Below are 15,680 nucleotides of genomic sequence, written 5' to 3'. Positions count from 1 at the left end.
AACCAGGGGCGCCGAAAAGGGGGGGGTAAAGGAGACGGATTCTTGGGGCCCATGATGGAGGGGGGCCCAGAGAGGCCCCTAATGATGATGAAATTATAATACAGAAAAAATAATGACACTGTGTTGGGGGCCCTGTAAAGATTCTTTTCATGGGGCCCAAAATCCCTAGCGGCGCCCCTGTTGACACCTGTGTATTAAAATGATCTAAATTTTTTAAATTATTCATTAAAATCATTTTAAATTTATTACAATTTGAAATAAAACACTATTTTATTTATTATAATTTCTAGTTTAGTTATTTAATTAATGCATGAGTATTTATTAGATATTGTTGCGTCAGACCAGTTCTTCCTCCCAAGTTCTTTCGATGACATATATGCTGAGTAAGAAGGACCATCAAGACAGAATTGGAATATTTTCAAGTTTATACCAAAGCTTTAGGAGATCAGCTTAACCAATACATTCATATCAGCTGCTCTAGTGGATCTGGCCAACTTATTTTCACGCAAAGACAACCCCCATCTCCCCCCTCTCAACACTGATAAGGGAAAAGAGTGGGTGTTGTATTTCACGTTCCTGATGGTTTAAAACACTAAACAGACAATCTGAAGACAAAGAGAGACTAGTACAATACACAAAGGAAAAGTACTATATACTCTAAACATGGCTATGTAAAAAGAAAGAAGTCTTAAACATATCTGCATCCTTCCACAATATGAATTATGAATAATTATTATTATTTATTAGGGAGTATTATTCAGCATCAGCAGTATTATTTTTTTTCAACGTTTGCTATTTTTTCGGTTTCCTTATTAAACCGTGTATTTAGAACACACCAGGGAAAAAAAACAAAAAAAAACTTCGGACACCTCTGGTTAAGTTAATTCGCCTTCTGGAATGTTCTGTAAAATGTCTTGTGATGTCTTTACAGGCAACGTTCAAAGGTTGGATGGACATCATGTACGCTGCTGTTGACTCTAGAGAGGTACACTAATTCATCACTTTCTCTACAAAATGACAACAAAGGGGTCATACAGGCCTCGAGAGGGCATGTGGTAGAGATGCGCGGATAGGCAATTATTTCATCCGCAACCGCATCAGAAAGTCGTCAACCATCCGCAATCCACCCGATCTAACATTTGATCAGAACCGCATCCGCCCGCACCCGCCCGCACCCGCCCGTTGTTATATATCTAATATAGACGATGCAAGGCATTAGTGAGGTTATAAAGCTTTTGCCTGTTAAAGAAAGGAGACTGATCCAATGCAGCACAGACATTCGCGTGCCACGCTGTCACGACCCAGACGCACACCAGTGCGCAATCATATGGGAGTCGCGCTGAGCGCACCTCCAAGCGCGTCTCGCTGCCGGCGACGGCCGGGTATGGGCCCAACGCTCCAGCGCCATCCATTTTCGGGGCTAGTTGATTCGGCAGGTGGGTTGTTACACACTCCTTAGCGGGTTCCGACGTCCATGGCCACCGTCCTAGCTGCTGTCTATATCAACCAGGGTGAGCCCCACCCCTTTCGTGAGCGCACTGCGCGCGGAGTGACCCCTGTTACGCGCCCCCGGCAACAGGGGTGGCGGGCAGGTAAGCTGCGCGGGCGGAGCGCGCGGAGTGACCCCCGTTAAGAGCCCCCGGCCACGGGGGTGGCGGGCAGGTAAGCTGCTTACCTGCTGCGCGTGACGCCGGCCGCGGCGAAGGCGGACGAGGCGGGGTGTCGGTGCGGTGGGCGCGGTGGTGACTCTGGACGTGCGTCGGGCCCTTCTCGCGGATCGCCTCAGCTACGGCTCCCGGTGGGGCCCTCTCGGGGGAAGGGGCCTCGGTCCCGGACCCCGGCGAGGCGTCGGGGGCCTTCTCCGCTCCGTAAAAGTGTCCATCTCTTTTCTTTTTTTTTCTTCTGTTGTGGCATATGCTGCAGGTGCCTGCTCGTTTTTCGTATGTGGGTAACAACATTTAACTATGTATATATATTTACCAATTGGTTTAACTGCCACCCGCCTGAATCTATTTAAAATCTAATTTTTTCTATTTCAACCGCCCGACCCGACCCGACCCGACCCGCGGATAAAATCTAATTTTTTTAAATTTCATCCGCGGACTCCGCGGTTGTGCCCGCAAACCGCGCATCTCTAGCATGTGGTCTCGCAATGCATTGTGGGGGAAGACATTTTTGTTGGCTAAAGCATTTCTTTATATGATGTACTTTACCAGCGGTTATGTCAGAGAGAGCAACAAACTGGATTAAAAAGGATTGTAAAAAAGGAAAAAATGCCAACTTGGGGCACCACTAAATTGTCCTCTCCAGTTAGCTTAACATGCCAACTTTTGGGTGTTATCATTTACTGGTATTATAAAATGAAACATGTTTTGCACTCGGATCCTTCCCTGTTTCTTTTCCCCAGGTGGAGGAGCAGCCGTCCTACGAGGTCAACCTCTACATGTACATCTACTTTGTCATCTTCATCATCTTTGGCTCCTTCTTCACGCTCAACCTCTTCATCGGCGTCATCATCGACAACTTCAACCAGCAGAAGAAAAAGATAAGTTTCCGGTCCGCCCCCGTGAGCTTGTTGAGGTGAGCTGAGTGGTGACGTTTGGTTTGTGCGTGCACCTGGGAGACAAGGACATCTTCATGACGGAGGAGCAGAAGAAATACTACGAAGCCATGAAGAAACTCGGTTCCAAGAAGCCGCAGAAGCCCATTCCACGTCCCGCGGTATGTTGCCTTCTGATTCACGCACTTTAGGACTCGAGGCCTTGATGTGTGTTGGGTGTTGGCGTGAGAACGAGGTTGCTTGGCATGAAGGCACCATAAGTGACCTCCGAACCTTGCTGGTGTCAACATGCTTTATTACCCTTCTGGATTTGTGTTTCCCAACAACCCCTCCTTCCTCTCCATGGACCTTTGACCCGGCAGAACTTCATCCAGGGCTTGGTGTTTGACCTCATCAGTCAGCAGTTCTTTGACATCTTCATCATGGTGCTGATCTGCCTCAACATGGTCACCATGATGGTGGAGACCGACAACCAGAGTCCAGAGAAGGAGGACTTCCTCTTCAAGGTCAACCTGGCGTTCATCACGGTCTTCACCACCGAATGCGTGCTCAAACTCTTCGCTCTGCGCCAATACTTCTTCACCAACGGCTGGAACGTCTTTGATTTCATCGTCGTGATCTTGTCCATCGCTGGTGGGTACTCGTGACCGTTTCTGTCAAGTTCAAACACTGATGACAAATCAAACAGAGACAGAATCAAATTTGGACTCAATATTGAGGAGAAACATGGCGATTGTTCTCTCTGTACAGTCTTTAACCACGCTCTGCCAAAAGATTGCACTCCTTCTTTATTTGACTTTCTCCCCCCAACTGACCACAGCTGCTTCCAGAGGGAAGTGGGTCGTAAATAGCGTTGCCTTTGGTTACCGAACAGTTCAAAAGGAGAGGTCGTAGAATAGTTCAAAAAGAGTTCCATAAAATAGTTCAAAGAGAGTTCCATAAAATAGTTCAAAGAGAGTTCGTAAAATACTTCAAAAAGAGTTTGTCTGGAAATTGAGCAGATCCTGCCATCTGTCCGCTTTGAAGTCCCAGTGGCGTTTTACGAGCATTCTTCTTGGTATGTTTCAAAGACAGCCCCTGTCCTTTTGTCTTCTTGTCAGGAACACAATGTAATACAAAGTTTTTTGTGATAACTTACAAACAATTATTTTAACAGTTTCATAGACGATTAGTCTTACTTTTTGTGTATTCAGACCAAAGCTAGTAAGGATCCCCGCAAATAAAGAGATTTTATTTACAACTTTTTCCGAAGTCTAAAACACTCAAACAAATAAACACGGTAAAGATTGGACAGCCAGGTGAGGCTTCAACTCTGGTGGAGCGATGAGAAGACGATGAAACGTGTCTATCCAGAGGAAGTAAACGTCATAACAAGTTTTTACAAACAGGTTCTTCACCGTTGAGGGAGGCCTCCTGGCCAAGCAAACTGGTCAAAGCTAGGTGGCCTGTCCATTTTCCGGCCGGAACGGACTTCAGCTGGCCTAAGGCACGCAGTGGCACGGCAAGGACTGCCGGCCCCACCTTGGAACATCCTCCCAATACACCAGTTGTACACGAAGGGCCTCGGAGAAGGGGGGGGAGTCCACTGTGAAATGATTCGACTGCGATATTTGAAACACACACCTTTGAAACGAATTGTCCATTTCCCGACTATTCTAAGTAGGTTTGTCTTAGAATAGTCAAGGATTCGATTCGAAAGAGCCTGTTTCTGGTTTAATGTCAAATTCCATCCATCCATCCATCCTCTTCCGCCTATCCGAGGTCGGGTCGCGGGGGCAGCAGCTTAAGCAGGGAAGCCCAGACTTCCCTCTCCCCAGCCACTTCGTCCAGCTCCTCCCGGGGGATCCCGAGACGTTCCCAGGCCAGCCGGGAGAGATAGTCTTCCCAGCGTGTCCTGGGTCTTCCCCGTGGCCTCCTACCGGTCGGACGTGCCCGAAACACCTTCCTAGGGAGGCGTTCGGGTGGCATCCTGACCAGATGCCCGAACCACCTCATCTGGCTCCTCTCGATGTGGAGGAGCAGCGGCTTTACTTTGAGCTCCCCCCGAATGACAGAGCTTCTCACCCTATCTCTAAGGGAGAGCCCCGCCACTCGGCGGAGGAAACTCATTTCGGCCGCTTGTACCCGTGATCTTGTCCTTTCGGTCATGACCCAAAGCTCATGACCATAGGTGAGGATGGGAACGTAGATCGACCGGTAAATCGAGAGCTTTGCCTTCCGGCTCAGCTCCTTCTTCACCACAACGGATCGATACAGCGTCCGCATTACTGAGGACGCCGCACCGATCCGCCTGTCGATCTCACGATCCACTCCTCCCCCACTTGTGAACAAGACTCCGAGGTACTTGAACTCCTCCACTTGGGGCAAGATCTCCTCCCCAACCCGGAGATGGCACTCCACCCTTTTCCGGGAGAGAACCATGGACTCAGTCTTGGAGGTGCTGATTCCCATCCCAGTCGCTTCACACGTCACATGTCAAATTGTCTGACATAAAACCCTCCTCCACCGAGTTTAGTACCTGAGACCCGCGCGTATAGTGGATGTTCTTAGCTGTTGTGTCAAACACGGAGCTCCGTTGGGCTTTGCCGGTGGGACTTGTCAGAAATTGGATGTACTGCCTCACAGAACTGTTCGCTCAGGCAGGAGACTTCCCGAACTGCTCTCCGGCAAAGGTTATGATCCTTCCGCAGATTCCCGTAAGAAAACATCTTCATGATTTGTACTTCCCAACCTCGATAGTTGAGTTTCATCGCCAGAGCCAAAGCCGACCTCACTTAACCGTAGAAATCTCTACCGTGTTTATTTGTTTAGCTGAGGCTTTTAGACTTTTTCTTTGATTTATATTTTGTTCTCGCCAAAGAGAAAACTGTGACTTTCTTTAATTAACTCTGGGAGAGTCACATTACATCCATGTGACGTTACTGACACCTACTGACCAGTGTGCAGTACGACATATCACAATCCATTTCAAAAAGGACAATCCGTATCAGAGTTGTATTAATTGGCTGGGAGACATCTCAAGGTTCCTCATCGTTTGAATTGGCCGAACCTGTGTCAACAGTGGGTAGCTAATGACTTCCATTTTTCCCCCCCCAGGCACGATGCTCTCTGACCTGATCGAGAAGTACTTTGTGTCACCGACTCTTTTCCGAGTGATCCGGCTGGCCAGAATCGGTCGGATCCTGCGTCTCATTAAAGGAGCCAAAGGCATCCGGACGCTGCTCTTCGCTCTGATGATGTCACTTCCCGCCCTGTTCAACATTGGCCTCCTGCTCTTCCTCATCATGTTCATCTTCTCCATATTTGGCATGTCCAACTTCGCCTATGTCAAGAAAGAGGCGGGCATCGACGACATCTTCAACTTCGAGACGTTCGGAGGTAGCATAATTTGCCTCTTTCAGATAACCACGTCGGCCGGTTGGGACGGGCTTCTTCTTCCCATGTTGAACACAGAGCTTCCAGACTGCGATCCAGACTTCGAGAACCCGGGCACAGATGTGAGGGGCAACTGTGGCAGCCCGGGCATGGGCATGATTTTCTTCTGCAGCTACATCATCATCTCCTTCCTGGTGGTAGTCAACATGTACATCGCTATCATCCTGGAGAACTTTAATGTGGCGCAGGAAGAGAGCTGTGACGCACTCTGTGAGGACGACTTTGAGATGTTCAACGAGACTTGGGAAAGGTTTGACACGGATGGAACCATGTTCATCGAGTACAGCCAACTTTCGGACTTTTGCGACGCCTTGCAAGAGCCGCTGAGGGTGGCCAAGCCCAACCGGCTTCGTTTGATCAAGATGGACCTTCCACTGGTCATCGGGGATCGGATCCACTGCCTGGACGTCCTGATAGCCGTCACGCAGATGGTTCTGGGAGACACGCTAGAAATGGTGGCCATGCGGGAAAGCATCGAGACCAAGTTCATTAAGAGCAACCCCACCTCAGACTCCTTTGCGCCTATTACCACCACCGTGCGCCACAAGGAGGAGGAATGGGCCGCCGCCGTCATCAAGCGAGCCTTCAGGAGCCACCTGCTGAGACGCTGCCTGCGCTACGCTGCCTTCATGCAGCGCTCCAAGAGGAGGGGCGTCCAGGATGGAGAACCTCCTGAAAAAGAGGGACTGATTGCACGGAAGATGGAAGCTCTCTATGGCAGCGACGCATACCTTGGAAAGGAAAAGCCATTAGAGACTCTGACAGCTGAGATGGTGCCAGAAAGGCAAGACGGTATTGAAGCCCAAAGGCCAAATTTCCTGGTTATACCTGTGGAAATTACCAATGAGGTGTTGCTACATTCTGCCCCTGATCGAAGCCCCAGAGAGTCAGTCGTGTAGCAAAAACACTGCGAGATCCTTTGTCGCCATCACTGACTTTACTGCAATTGTTGTTTTGTAAACATATTGATGTCATGTTTTTGATAAAATCCAAAGCGTGGTTTCCCGATGCATGCTAAGGCCTTTATTTAAATCATAAGGAACCTTCTTGAAACCTCTAGCTGGCAGTGTTGTAGTCCTCCAGGGCAGCCCAAAGACTACTTTTGCCTGTCTCATCTCAAGATTGATTTTATTTCGGTCTTGTCATGGACTCAAACTTCAACACTTAGTCTTAACTGCTCAAAGTCTTAAACTTGATTTGGTATTGACTTCATTTGGTCTTGTCCTGGCTTCACGGTAGCAGAGGGGTTAGTGCATCTGCCTCACAATACGAAGGTCCTGAGTAGTCTTGGGTTCAATCCCGGGCTCGGGATCTTTCTGTGTGGAGTTTGCATGTTCTCCCCGTGACTGCGTGGGTTCCCTCCGGGTACTCCGGCTTCCTCCCACCTCCAAAGACATGCACCTGGGGATAAGTTGATTGGCAACACTAAATGGTCCCTAGTGTGTGGATGTGAGTGTGAATGTTGTCTGTCTATCTGTGTTGGCCCTGCGATGAGGTGGCGACTTGTCCAGGGTGTACCCCCCCTTCCGCCCGATTGTAGCTGAGATAGGCTCCAGCGCCCCCCGCGACCCCAAAGGGAATAAGCGGTAGAAAATGGATGGATGGATGGATGGTCTTGTCCTTGACACCAGCGCTCCTTGCCTTGATCTCAGTTTCAACTCCTAAAAGTCTTGACCTTGAATTGGTCTCAACTTCTCAAATTGTTGCTCTCAACGTTACATTGTTCTCATCTTCTCAAAGTCTTGGTCTTAACTTGCTGTTCACCTGTTTTGATCTTGCTCTTGACTCAAGGTCTCATTAACTTAGTCTTGGGTTTGGTCTTGATCTTAATTATTCAAAGTCTATGTTTTGACTTGGTCTTGACCTCTTTTTGGCCCGTCCTTCACTTGACCACACATTGCCTTGGTATCTGTCCTGCCTTGGTCTCAACTCCTCAAAGTCTTGGTCTTGATTTAATCCTGATTCAGTCTCACATCTGCCTTGTTTCTGGATTTTGATTGCGATCTCAAATGTTGTGGTCTTGTCTTAGTTTTGACCTGTGTTGATCTTGTTGACTTATGCGCAAATTGCTTTGATTTTAATCTCAACTGCTTAAAGTTTTAGCCTTGACCTGGTGTCACATTTCCCTAATATTGGTCTCAAGTCTCAAATCAGTTGGTTTTACATCCTCAAAGTCTTCATCCTGACTTTGTCTTGACATGTTTTGGTCGAGTCTTACACTCAACTCTTCAAAGCATTGGTCTCAACCGGCTTTAGTCCTGGTCTCGACTGAGTCTTGCATAGTTTCTTAGTATCAACTCTTTAAAAGACCTCGGTCAGGGATTATGGGGTCTTGACTACAATACTTCTAGCTGGTTCAAGAAATCCAAAGCAGTGGACTCTGAATTCTGTGGTATGTTCGGTTTTTAGAGGACACATGAAACCTGCTTGATGTAAGTCAGACAGACGTGCTAGTTGTCAATTGCTTCTTTTCTTCGCGATCCAAGTCCAAAACAATTTGACCGTCTGCTTGAATATTGCACTATTATTTGTAGGCCGTCCAGGTCGAGTTGCAGCTAATGTCCAAGACAACTTCATGATGTTTTTGTTTCATCCTTGAGGTTTACATGACCCCCGACTTTGCTGTTGTACGCGTGTGAAATTGTTCTCTCACTTTCTGTCTTAACTCGCTTTCAAAAGTCTTTACAAATGTTGTAGAAATGAGATGTGTGTCCTATAGGAGTCAAACATTGTGTTTTTTTTTTTGTTCAAAGCACTCCTTCCTGTTTTTAGTTGTAACTTGACCTGTGATGCTCACCAAACTTTGTTTACATTTAGGATGCAGGGAGTAGCTTTCCTGCGATATAACGTGTATAAAAATATATATATATACAGTGGGGCAAAAAAGTATTTAGTCAGCCACCAATTGTGCAAGTTCTCCCACTTAAAATGATGACAGAGGTCTGTAATTTTCATCATAGGTACACTTCAACTGTAAGAGACAGAAAAAAAATCCAGGAATTCACATTGTAGGATTTTTAAAGAATTTATTTGTAAATTATGGTGGAAAATAAGTATTTGGTCAATAACAAAAAATCAACTCAATACTTTGTAATACAACCTTTGTTGGCAATAACAGAGGTCAAACGATTACTATAGGTCTTTACCAGGTTTGCACACACAGTAGCTGGTATTTTGGCCCATTCCTCCATGCAGATCTTCTCGAGAGCAGTGATGTTTTGGGGCTGTCGCCGAGCAACACGGACTTTCAACTCCCTCCACAGATTTTCTATGGGGTTGAGGTCTGTAGACTGGCTAGGCCACTTCAGGACTTTCAAATGCTTCTTACGGAGCCACTCCTTCGTTGCCCGGACGGTGTGTTTGGGATCATTGTCATGCTGGAAGACCCAGCCACGTTTCATCTTCAAAGCTCTCACTGATGGAAGGAGGTTTTGGCTGAAAATCTCACGATACATGGCCCCATTCATTCTTTCCTTAACACGGATCAGTCGGCCTGTCCCCTTAGCAGAAAAACAGCCCCAAAGCATGATGCTTCCACTCCCATGCTTCACAGTAGGTATGGTGTTCTTAGGATGCAACTCAGTATTCTTCTTCCTCCAAACACGATGAGTTGAGTTTATACCAAAAAGTTCTATTTTGGTTTCATCTGACCACATGACATTCTCCCAATCCTCTGCTGTATCATCCATGTGCTCTCTGGCAAACTTCAGACGGGCCTGGACATGCACTGGCTTAAGACGTCTGGCACCTCAGGATTTGATTCCCTGTCGGCGTAGAGTGTTACTGATGGTAACCTTTGTTACTTTGGTCCCAGCTCTCTGCAGGTCATTCACCAGGTCGCCCCGTGTGGTTCTGGGATTTTTGCTCACCGTTCTCATGATCATTTTGACCCCACGGGATGAGATCTTGCGTGGAGCCCCAGATCAAGGGAGATTATCAGTGGTCTTTTATGTCTTCCATTTTCTGATAATTGCTCCCACAGTTGATTTTTTCACACCAAGCTGCTTGCCTATTGTAGATTCACTCTTCACAGTCTGGTGCAGGTCTACAATTCTTTTCCTGGTGTCCTTCGACAGCTCTTTGGTCTTGGCCATAGTGGAGTTTGGAGTCTGACTGTTTGAGGCTGTGGACAGGTGTCTTTTATACATATAACGAGTTCAAACAGGTGCCATTAATACAGGTAACGAGTGGAGGACAGAAGAGCTTCTTAAAGAAGAAGTTACAGGTCTGTGAGAGCCAGAGATCTTCCTTGTTTGAAGTGACCAAATACTTATTTTCCACCATAATTTACAAATACAATTTTTAAAATTCCTACAATGTGAATTCCTGGATTTTTTTTTTCACATTCTGTCTCTCACAGTTGAAGTGTACCTATGATGAAAATTACAGACCTCTGTCATTATTTTAAGTGGGAGAACTTGCACAATCGGTGGCTGACTAAATACTTTTTTGCCCCACTGTAAACTGAAAAGATGCTATTCAGTTTATTCACAATAAACTACTCAAGAGAGTGTGCTCCTGTTTTCGGATGCCTGGGAAACTACTTTGTGGAGCGAATGAGTTCCAGTGGCCAATATGCTGAACTGCAACAGAAGTCACCTTTCCAGCCAGGTGAACAAATACTATTCACAAATATTTGAAACCATTCAAAAAAGTAAAAGAAGTAAACAGAATACAGAGGCACACCACCAGCAGACAAGGTTAAAAAATGAAACTCACCAGGTTGTCGTGCCTTATTTTGAGTTTGTTGTTGTTTTCCAGTGTGTAGTGCTCTAGTTCCTGTCTTGCGCTGTTATTTTGGTGGCTCTTCCTGTTTTGTTGGGGTTTCCCTGTAGCAGATTCATGCTTTCCTTCGAGTACTATTCCCCCGCACCTGCTTTGTTTTCGCAATTCAGACTGTTTTAGTTGTGCGGACGCTATCCTTCTTTGTGGGGACATTGTTGATTGTCATGTCATGTACGTCTCTGCTCCACACGCTGTAAGTCTTTGCTGTCGTCCAGCATTCTGTCTTTGTTTACTTTGTAGCCAGTTCAGTTTTAGTTTCGTCCTGCATAGCCTTCCCTAAGCTTCAATGTCTTTTGTTTATTTTTGGTTTAAAAATTTGATATCTTTTTACCTGCGGTTGCATATTGTGATCCTGACAAACCATCTACAGAGCAACCTGCTGCCACCTACTGATATGGAAGAGTATTACACGGTTAGTCTGCCGAGCTCTAGACAGCACAGACACTCAACAACGGCACGTTATTTGCGGATTATAATTACTGGTTTGCAAATAAGATTTTTAGACTTAGACTTAGACAAAGTTTAATGATCCACAAGGGAATTTTTTCCACACAGTAGCTCAGTTACAAAGGATGGAAAGGATAAGGATGGAAAGGATCGTGCACACAAGGGCACAAAAAGAAGTATAAAGTAGACTTAAAATGTACCAATTTTTAACCCAATTAGGTTAAATGACATCATCTCCCACGACACACCAGACTGTATCTCACGGCCACGGCACAGTGGTTGAAAAACACTGCTTTATATCGACGGATGGATATTAAGTAGATCGAGGGTAAGTAAAACAAAGAAAAATAAAATAATATATGACTTATTTCGAACACTTTTCTGTGTGGGGCCCTTTTGGGTACTTAAGAACTTTAGTGGGATTTTTTTTAACTGTCATTTAAAAAAAATTATGAATGTAATGAAATAAAGCTATTTATGTCAAATAAGGTGGTGGCTTGCATAGACATCGTATAAGTAGACGCAGCATTGGCTGCTGTGACGCGAGAAATTGGGCCGCCATCTTGAAGTGGTGATGAGCCGGCGAGCAGCCTAAACTGACAGTTGACAGGTAGAAAACAAAGATGCTAAACTGACAGTCGACAGATAGAAAACAAAGATGCTAAACTGACAGTTGACAGGTAGAAAACAAAGATGCTAAACTGACAGTTGACAGGTAGAAAACAAAGATGCTAAACTGACAGTCGACAGGTAGAAAACTAAGATGCTAAACTGACAGTCGACAGGTAGAAAACTAAGATGCTAAACTGACAGTCGACAGGTAGAAAACAAATATGCTAAACTGACAGTCGACAGGTAGAAAACAAAGATGCTAAACTGACAGTCGACAGGTAGAAAACTAAGATGCTAAACTGACAGTTGACAGGTAAAAAACAAAGATGCTAAACTGACAGTTGACAGGTAGAAAACAAAGATGCTAAACTGACAGTTGACAGGCAGAAAACAAAGATGCCAAACTGACAGTTGACAGGTAGAAAACAAAGATGCCAAACTGACAGTTGACAGGTAGAAAACAAAGATGCCAAACTGACAGTTGACAGGTAGAAATCAAAGATGCTATCTGACAGTTGACAGGTAGAAAACAAAGATGCTAAACTGACAGTCGACAGGTAGAAAACTAAGATGCTAAACTGACAGTCGACAGATAAAAAACAAAGATGCTAAACTGATAATCGACAGGTAGAAAACAAAGATGCTAAACTGACAGTTGACAGGTAGAAAACAAAGATGCTAAACTGACAGTTGACAAGTAGAAAACAAAGATGCTAAACTGACAGTTGACAGGAAGAAAACAAAGATGCTAAACTGACAGTTGACTGATAGAAAACAAAGATGCTAAACTGACAGTTGACAGGTAGAAAACAAAGATGCTGAACGGACAGTTGACAGGTAGAAAACAAAGATGCTAAACTGACAGTCGACAGATAAAAAACAAAGATGCTAAACTGATAATCGACAGGTAGAAAACCAAGATGCTAAACTGACAGTCGACAGGCAGAAAACAAAGATGCTAAACTGACAGTTGACAGGTAGAAAACAAAGATGCTAAACGGACAGTTGACAGTTAGAAAACAAAGATGCTAAACTGACAGTTGACAGGCAGAAAACAAAGATGCCAAACTGACAGTTGACAGGCAGAAAACAAAGATGCTAAACTGACAGTTGACAGGTAGAAAACAAAGATGCTAAACTGACAGTTGACAGGTAGAAAACAAAGATGCTAAACTGACAATTGACAGGTAGAAAACAAAGATGCTAAACTGACAGTCGACAGATAAAAAACAAAGATGCTGAACTGATAATCGACAGGTAGAAAACAAAGATGCTAAACTGACAGTTGACAGGTAGAAAACAAAGATGCTAAACTGACAGTTGACAAGTAGAAAACAAAGATGCTAAACTGACAGTTGACAGGCAGAAAACAAAGATGCCAAACTGACAGTTGACAGGTAGAAAACAAAGATGCCAAACTGACAGTTGACAGGTAGAAAACAAAGATGCCAAACTGACCGTTGACAGGTAGAAAACAAAGATGCTAAACTGACAGTTGACAGGCAGAAAACAAAGATGCTAAACTGACAGTTGACAGGTAGAAAACAAAGATGCTAAACTGACAGTTGACAGGTAGAAAACAAAGATGCTAAACTGACAGTCGACAGGCAAAAAACTAAGATGCTAAACTGACAGTTGACAGGTAGAAAACAAAGATGCTAAACTGACAGTTGACAGGCAGAAAACAAAGATGCTAAACTGACAGTTGACAGGTAGAAAACAAAGATGCTAAACTGACAGTTGACAGGTAGAAAACAAAGATGCTAAACTGACAGTTGACAGGTAGAAAACAAAGATGCTAAACTGACAGTTGACAGGTACAAAACAAAGATGCTAAACTGACAGTTGACAGGTAGAAAAGAAAGATGCTAAACTGACCGTTGACAGGTAGAAAACAAAGATGCTAAACTGACAGTTGACAGGCAGAAAACAAAGATGCTAAACTGACAGTTGACAGGCAGAAAACAAAGATGCTAAACTGACAGTTGACAGGCAGAAAACAAAGATGCTAAACTGACAGTTGATAGGTAGAAAACAAAGATGCTAAACTGACAGTTGACAGGCAGAAAACAAAGATGCTAAACTGACAGTTGACAGGTAGAAAACAAAGATGCTAAACTGACAGTTGACAGGTAGAAAACAAAGATGCTAAACTGACAGTTGACAGGCAGAAAACAAAGATGCTAAACTGACCGTTGACAGGTAGAAAACAAAGATGCTAAACTGACAGTTGACAGGCAGAAAACAAAGATACTAAACTGACAGTTGACAGGTAGAAAACAAAGATGCTAAACGGACAGTTGACAGGGAGAAAACAAAGATGCTAAACTGACAGTTGACATGTAGAAAACAAAGATGCTAAACTGACAGTTGACAGGCAGAAAACAAAGATGCTAAACTGACAGTTGACAGGCAGAAAACAAAGATGCTAAACTGACAGTTGATAGGTAGAAAACAAAGATGCTAAACTGACAGTTGATAGGTAGAAAACAAAGATGCTTAACTGACAGTTGACAGGCAGAAAACAAAGATGCTAAACTGACAGTTGACAGGTAGAAAACAAAGATGCTAAACTGAGTTGACAGGTAGAAAACAAAGATGGTGTTCGGCGTTGTCTTGCTCAAATGAGTGGACTGTTGAAAATAGGAATCGGGGGATTACTTTTCACAAGTAAGATTTAACATGAACGTACTTGTTGTGTTTTATTTTGTGAAAAGAATATTAGCACAGAGTTGAGAAGGAGCAAAGATCTTCAATAGTACTGAAATCCTAGCTGCTAGCAAACAAGAGTATGACCATAATAGAATTACTAGTCAATGAAATGAATTAAATTTAAAAATGTCATACTTGAATACAGAATTTGGTTGTATTCTGAATCCAGTGAAACAGATTGGTGGTTTTAGCTGATATAAAGACTTTCAGGTGTTTATATATGTTTATGTTGAAGTATTTGGCAGACACTTTTATCCAAAGCGACATACATCAAAAATACACAAAAAACAATGACTGTAAACATGATCATTTAAGGGAAGAATGTAATATAAAATATCAATACAAAGTGTCAAGACAGAATAAACTCTCTGCTGCTGCAGCAACAGAGATACAGTCTATACGATATATAGATATCTAATGTATTCATACATTGTTTATGTAGCATGTATATATAACCTCATCATATTGTTTCTTCAACTTAAAAATAGTTTTCCCCCCTTCTCTATATTCTACGGAGCCCCTAAAGGGACATGGGGGAAATTTTTTTTTAATTATTTTTTTTAATTTTTTTTACATGTATCTCGTGCGAGAAAGTGTCTCGTGCGCACGAGATACATGTCTAAAAAAAAAAAAAAAAAACTTTTTTTAATAACTTTATGAAAACTTTCTTGTGCACACGAGATAGTTTCTCGTGCGCACGAGATACATGTCTAAAAAAAAAAAAAAAATTATAAATTTTTTTTTTTTAGACATGTATCTTGTGCGCAGCAGAAACTTACTCGTGCGCACGAGAAAGTTTTCAAAAAGTTATAAAAAAAATGTTTTTAAATTACAATATTTTTTTTCTCGTGCGCACGAGATACATGTCTAAAAAAAATATATATAATTTTTTTAATAACTTTATGAAAACTGAGCACGAGAAAGTTTTCAAAAAGTTATAAAAAAAAATTTAAAATTTTTTTCTCGTGCGCACGAGATACATGTCTAAAAATATATATATATAATTTTTTTTAATTTTTTTTTATAACTTTATGAAAACTTTGAGCACGAGATACATGTCTAAAAAAAAAAAAAATTATAAATTATTGTTTTTTAGACATGTATCTTGTGCGCAGCAGAAACTTTCTCG

At 43.5% G+C, this 15,680-nt stretch overlaps 1 protein-coding gene across 1 annotated transcript in view; it reads left to right on the top strand.

The window, feature by feature from the left end:
* scn4aa (sodium channel, voltage-gated, type IV, alpha, a) overlaps positions 1 to 6,894 on the top strand; it is a 54,277-nt gene extending 47,383 nt beyond the window's left edge. Inside the window, 5 exon segments of the mRNA XM_072912708.1 lie at positions 932 to 985; positions 2,408 to 2,545; positions 2,617 to 2,721; positions 2,923 to 3,193; positions 5,657 to 6,894. Coding sequence (XP_072768809.1) covers positions 932 to 985; positions 2,408 to 2,545; positions 2,617 to 2,721; positions 2,923 to 3,193; positions 5,657 to 6,894 — 1,806 coding nt within the window.
* Positions 6,895 to 15,680: the final 8,786 nt, after the last annotated feature.

The sequence above is a fragment of the Nerophis lumbriciformis genome, linkage group LG39 (genome assembly GCF_033978685.3).
Source record: "Nerophis lumbriciformis linkage group LG39, RoL_Nlum_v2.1, whole genome shotgun sequence".
NCBI classification, from domain to species: domain Eukaryota; kingdom Metazoa; phylum Chordata; class Actinopteri; order Syngnathiformes; family Syngnathidae; genus Nerophis; species Nerophis lumbriciformis.
This window is presented reverse-complemented; position numbering and strand designations above follow the sequence as displayed.